This window comes from Nematolebias whitei, chromosome 14 (genome assembly GCF_014905685.2).
Source record: "Nematolebias whitei isolate Nwh7 chromosome 14, NemWhi1, whole genome shotgun sequence".
Lineage (NCBI taxonomy): Eukaryota > Metazoa > Chordata > Actinopteri > Cyprinodontiformes > Rivulidae > Nematolebias > Nematolebias whitei.
This window is the reverse complement of record NC_056511.1, coordinates 14,248,241-14,254,240: the sequence shown is the minus strand read 5'-3', so window position 1 is coordinate 14,254,240 and position 6,000 is coordinate 14,248,241. Positions and strand designations below refer to the sequence as shown.

Genomic DNA, 6,000 nt, shown 5'->3' with positions numbered 1-6,000 from the left:
TTTATAAGCACACAAATAATACCCTATATCTCTTAAAAATGAGTTATATAATACAAATATAGAAATATTTCTAAGTGCAGTCTTAAAAATGGAAATTGAGTTTGTTCACCTTTTGTTTCCATCCATCCATCCATCCATCCGTCCATTCGTCCCTTCTTCCTTTCCATGTTGTGGAGGAGCTGGAGCCTCTCTCCTCTCTGTACTCAATAATTTGACAATAACCTGAGACGTCTGACAAAAACTCATTTCCTCTCAGTAACAAGAAGAACACAGAAGGTCGGAGAAGAGTGAAATTAGAACCATTTTGTTTCTTATCTTCCAGGATGAACTACTGTTCAACGTATTTGATCATCACAAGTTACTTAAATAAGAGCACATAATGAACAAACTCATTACAAGAAAGTCTTTATTTTATTTTTTTTCCTTGACTAAAATTGGATCCTGTAAAGATTCATTCATTTATTCCGTATTTACTCTGGATGGATTTGATTTGCACTTTAAAAGGTTCAAATTAAAGGAGAGACGTCAATTATGTCTGGAAGAAATATAAATGGTCAGCAAACCCTTGTTTCTGGTGCTTTTTGACCCACTCCAAAAAAACTCAAACCTGTTGACGGCCTCTAATGTTTGGTTAATATTGCAATTAAAATCAACCAACAGACATCAGTAAACAAATAAATATATATTAAATAAACATTCTGCCTTATTCTCCATGACTGGTAGAAAAAAATGAGGATTTGCTCATCATGCAGAGGAAATTACATTTCCATACCAAGCACTGGTTGCATTTTTATACCTGAGAGTTATTTCCATCCGCTCCCGGTGGTGGTGGAAAAACAATCAGGTCAGGACCGCCCGGGTTGGAGCCGGTTCGAACATCACCAACTATCGACAAAAACGAAGCCTCCCTTGAAACGTTTCTTTTGATTAGTGATGTTAAATTTAAAGGAGAATCTTACATTTAAACGATGGCTTGTAAAAGAGGTCGTTGTAGCCTTTTCTATAAATGCTCAGCTGCTGAAAGGAGCAGGATTCAGTTGTAAGATGTAAAACAGCGTGGAGTAAAGAGCCGGAGGCAATCTGTCTGAAAAAAAATGTCTTTATTAAAACTGCAAACACAAAAAGTCCTGAGAGCACTTCCACTGCAGTGGCTCCCTTAGAAGTGATTATGTAAAAATTACAATGTCACGGCCTTTTGCATAATGTGTGTAGCTCTCAGTGGGCTCCGTGCCATGCAGCAGACTGACGAGAAGGTCACATATGTACACTGGTGTTCAGACACTGGGTTGAGTGTGGTTGCTCCTGTTCAATGTGTTCAAGTTTAAAGCTTTTTTTTTTTTTTGTTCCTCCAATCTTTCCAGCTCTCGCCGAATCTCAACAGTTTGTCTCCTAAAGTTGAATTACGGTGTTTTGCATAACCAGAACTTTCAGACATGTGGTTTAGCTCAACAGCAGGACTCTGGCTTTCACCGTGTTCAGAAGGAAAATGGTTCCACATTTCATGGCGCTGACAAAGATCAACAATCTAACCTGAGACTCTGATCCCAGCTCGCTTCTGTGTGTTGTCTTTTCTCGATGACATCATCGGGGAAAGATTTAAATAAGAGCCTGGGATTATTTTTCCTCATGTAGCACATCGCGAGTGAGTTTCATTTACTGTGGAAAAACCAAATCAGACTGTTTCTGTATATTTCAGCCTCTTTTCATACCCAGTCCTCTTATTGACCTTTTCCTAATTAACCTAATTAGCTGCAAAATGCTGCTCCAGCTGTTAGTCATGCTACTTCACTTTTACAGCCTTTTGCTTCCCTGTCCCAGTTTTTTAAAGACGGGTTCTGCAATTAAATTTAAAAACTACTCCAGTGTTTCCCCATGATAACTTGCCATGGTGTGGCCCTCAGCTTGTCCGTCATTTTTGTCGATGGTGTGTGTGTGTGTGTGTGTGGCGGGGCGTTGTTTGACACACGTTTGAGCTGCACGCTGTTTGTGCCGACAGTTTTCGAACCGGGTGGGGGGGTTCAGTGTGAGGGAAGAGGCAGAGTAAGCGCTGCCTTTTAACTTTTTAGCTAGCATACCTGTATTGCGCGCCGCTAGCTTACAATTTCTTAGTGAAATATTTGAAAGGTTTACTATTTTCTATTAGGAGTAAAATGTGTTTAAGATTAGCAAATGATTCCATTCTGTTTTATTAACACTTTAGACCAGTAGTTTTCAAACTGGCGAGCTGGTCCTTGGGGGTCCGCAAAAAAAAAAAAATTATATATATATATATATATATATATAATATTTTTTTACAAGCTCGTAGATGTTTAACAAGCTGTTAAAATACAGCAAAATGCAGGAAATTGCATCTACTTTATTCAAACTTTTCTGGGGGAGGACCCCCAGACCAACCCCCCCACCCCACTATTTGCATTCCAGCATTGAGACAGACAGTCTGATTCGTTTACACATTAAGTCCTGTTCCTTGGTATTATGTTATTATTGGTATTATGCTGTTATGATTCTGTTCAGTTTTATGTAAAGAGTTTTCCATAATAATTTGAAGAAGTGGCAACACATTTATTATGTTCATTAAGTGAATGGGTAAAGTTTTAAAGTGGTTTTTGATGCTGTTAATTTTCTCAAAACTAATTTTTGGAAGTTGAAATTAAACATTTTTTAAATTAAGTGTGTCTTGAATGAAAAATACCATGTTTAAAAATATAAAAATTGTATTAGCACTATTAAAGAACAGGTCTTAAGTATTTATGTTACACAAATATTTCCATTGCATTAAAGAGACAAACTGAATAAAATTATTTAATAAACGTGAGGGTTATGAGGGGGTCCCTGAACCCAAAAAGTTTGAGAACCCCTGGTTTAAACAAAAACCCAACTTTTTTGTAAATGCTGTTGTAGAAGTTTTACAAACAAAACTTCTTGAATTACTCCTCAAGTTTCTTTTTGTTTTATTGTAATAATCCTGGTATGACAACCAAAGCCTACCACTCTCATGCAGTTTTAAATGATTGTTTGTTTGTTTGTTTGTTTGTTTGTTTGTTTGTTTTACATGCATAGTACCAAAAGAGGGCCTGAAGAGCCAGGCGATTTTTGACGAGATCAGGATGACGTACATCAAGGAGCTGGGAAAAGCCATCGTGAAGAGAGAGGAGAACACGAGTCAGAACTGGCAGCGTTTCTACCAGCTAACTAAGCTACTGGACTCCATGCAGGAGGTCAGAAAACACACACACACACACACACAGGAAGTTGGTGCTCCGTGTCCGATGCAAATGATAGCAGCCCTCCAATGAAGTTGGTCAGTCCTTATTGGGGACTGCCTGGTAATCCACCTGACAAGGGTTTCTTAACTTTGTATCTTACTCTTCATCAACTTTAATGTGGCCTGAACCGCAACGTGTCCCCCCCACATCTGTCAAAACGACCGGCTCAGCACCGTGATGTGTGCTGTTACTTTTTGTTGTTTCAAGTTACCATGGCAACATAATTTGCAAAAAAAGACTCCATTTTTATTAGTCATTTTTGTAGACTCTGGTTGCAAATCAAATATCCAAGATGGCCACCTGAGGTAAAAAGGAAAAATACTGTAAATTGGCCATTTTTAGAGATATTAAGCTGAAATTTGGTGTGATAGTAGCTGAGAGCAATGCTCAATAAATAATGAATTTTAAAAAATTCAAGATGGCCACCAAAGCAACATTTAACTTAATTACTTAATTACTTAATTAATTAATTAATTAATTGGCTTTAACTCGACTATTGTTACACATATAGAACTGCAACTTGGTGTGGTTATAGCTGAGAACATTCCCCATCACATATTGAATCCAAATGAAAAATCCAAGATGGCCACCTGAGCTAAAAAGGAAAAATACTGTAAATCGGCCATTTTTAGAGATGTTAAGCTGAAATTTGGTGTGATAGTAGTTGAGAGCAAACCCCAGCACATAGTACTGTCAACTCTAAATTTTAACATGGCCACCACGTGGCAGTCCCTATCAGAGTTTCTCCAGGAACGTTCCCGTTTCATTATACAGGCCTGTTTTAGGTCTACTGGAAGCTACTGTGGAAAAACATTCAAGTAATCTTTGCAAAACGATTGTTGCGTTCTCTTTTTCAGATGGTTGAGGGTCTCCTGCAGATCTGCTTTCACACCTTTGTGAATAAAACCCTGAGTGTGGAATTCCCAGAGATGCTGGCGGAGATCATCACCAACCAGATACCAAAATTCAAAGATGGGAGCGTCAAACCTCTGCTGTTTCATCAGAAATGACTGCCTTAAACTGTGAATCGATGCCTTAAATCCAACCCTATACCTGTTCCTGTACAGAGCCCCCTCAAACACTTCCTTATTCTGCCAACCCTCATCACTTTGGTCTGGTTTCTTGTTTTTCGGGTTGGTTTGTCCCCCCTCTTCCCTCCAGCAATGGACCATTCAACCTAATCTCCAAGCAAAGCACTGCTGGCCTCAAACCTCCTTTTTTCAGTTGGTTGTGGTCAATCCAACCTCTGACCTGTAGTCTGCTGTCTTGGTTAACCGAGAAGAATTTGGTCTCTGAATGTAAGATGGAAAATCAGTTTTTGTCACTCCCTCAACCACGGCCCTGACTTTAGACATATTTAAAGATTCTGAAGATGTCCTTTTTGCCTGCAGAGTTCCATAGCTGTTTTCATGCATACAACCGTTTCCCCACGCAACGCGGCTCCCACACTTCACAACTCGTGGGGATCATCAGCCCAAGCCTTAGTGTTCATCCGCTCACCTGCAACGCTTCACCGCACAGCAAATGTAAAGACTGTCCGCCGTCCTGGGTTTTCCCCAGAACGCTGTTGGTGATGAAGAGGAGGAGGAAACACAAAAAGGAGTTCTTCCTCTGGACTCGAGGACAGAAAGGATGTAAATCTGATTCATTTACTCGTCCAACAGAAAGGAGGAACGTTGTTCATGTGTGATGCATACGCAGAAGTCCCGCTCTCATCAAACACACGCACATTTGTTCAGCCACATGTTTACACAGGATGTATTTGAGGGAAAACTAGTGCCTTTTAGTTTTTACGCTCTTCATAGCCATCCTCGTCTAACTCTTATTTCTGCATTCAAATCCATAGATGACATCTTTCTAGAGATTTGGTCTGTTTGTCATTTTTCCACTAGTACTGGGTTTTCAAACGGAGTTTTTACTGGTTTTAACGTGGTGTGTTCTAACTCGGCTCTCTGGTCGTGGAACAAAGTCACCCTGTGGTATTTCAATTGGAACAGTTTTAATTTGGTACAAATAGTTCAAATAGCAACTGATGTTAGAAGTCTGATTCGATTGATAAACACGTCTTGCACACGCTGCCACCAGCATTGTCTTAGACATTAAAAAATTAAAAACATACTTAAACCTAATGTTTTGGGACAGTTGGCGTAAAAGTGAGTATATCTTTTAAAGTGTAGTTCTGTGGAATAGGTTGAAGTAGATAATATCTTACCTGTCTTAAATAGCTCCTCGAGTTTGGAGAAACCAGTTTAATTCTTACCCGATGAGCTAATGGCTAGTCAGAGTGAGACCAAACTGAAGTGCTGCCATCTAAAAATAAAAACTTTGAAATCGTAGCGGTTCATGCAAACGGTGTTTTAAAAACCTTTGCATCATTGTTCATTTTACTTAAGGAATTTTTAGTCATTTTTAGAGCCCGACCGATATGGACATTTTGGCTATCGCCAATACTGTTGTTGGGAAGGCTAATGCCGATAACCGATGTAATGGCAGAAAAAAATTGAGGGGTGAAAATTAGAAGTGTTTATATCGGCACATAATGGGACAATTATCGTCGATACCGATATTTCCCTCAAATATATCGGCCTAAAATATCGGCCCTACCGATATATCGAACAGGCTATAGACCTTTCCAAGAGCTGTCTACAACAGGTTAGATATGAATTGTTCATACCCCTTCCAGAGAACCCCACTTTAAACAATCTTAATTATCCCTTTAATTTTGTATATATTT

The 6,000-nt window shown here is 39.1% G+C and overlaps 1 protein-coding gene across 2 annotated transcripts in view; it reads left to right on the top strand.

The window, feature by feature from the left end:
* The window catches only part of LOC119420493 (glucocorticoid receptor), a 74,226-nt gene extending 68,435 nt beyond the window's left edge, over positions 1–5,791 (top strand). For both annotated transcript variants that reach the window (XM_037687897.1, XM_037687896.1), the window contains 2 exons: positions 3,061–3,218; positions 4,124–5,791. In XM_037687897.1, coding sequence (XP_037543825.1) covers positions 3,061–3,218; positions 4,124–4,276 — 311 coding nt within the window. In that variant the 3' untranslated portion in view covers positions 4,277–5,791. The remainder of the gene's footprint in view (positions 1–3,060; positions 3,219–4,123) is intronic.
* Positions 5,792–6,000: the final 209 nt, after the last annotated feature.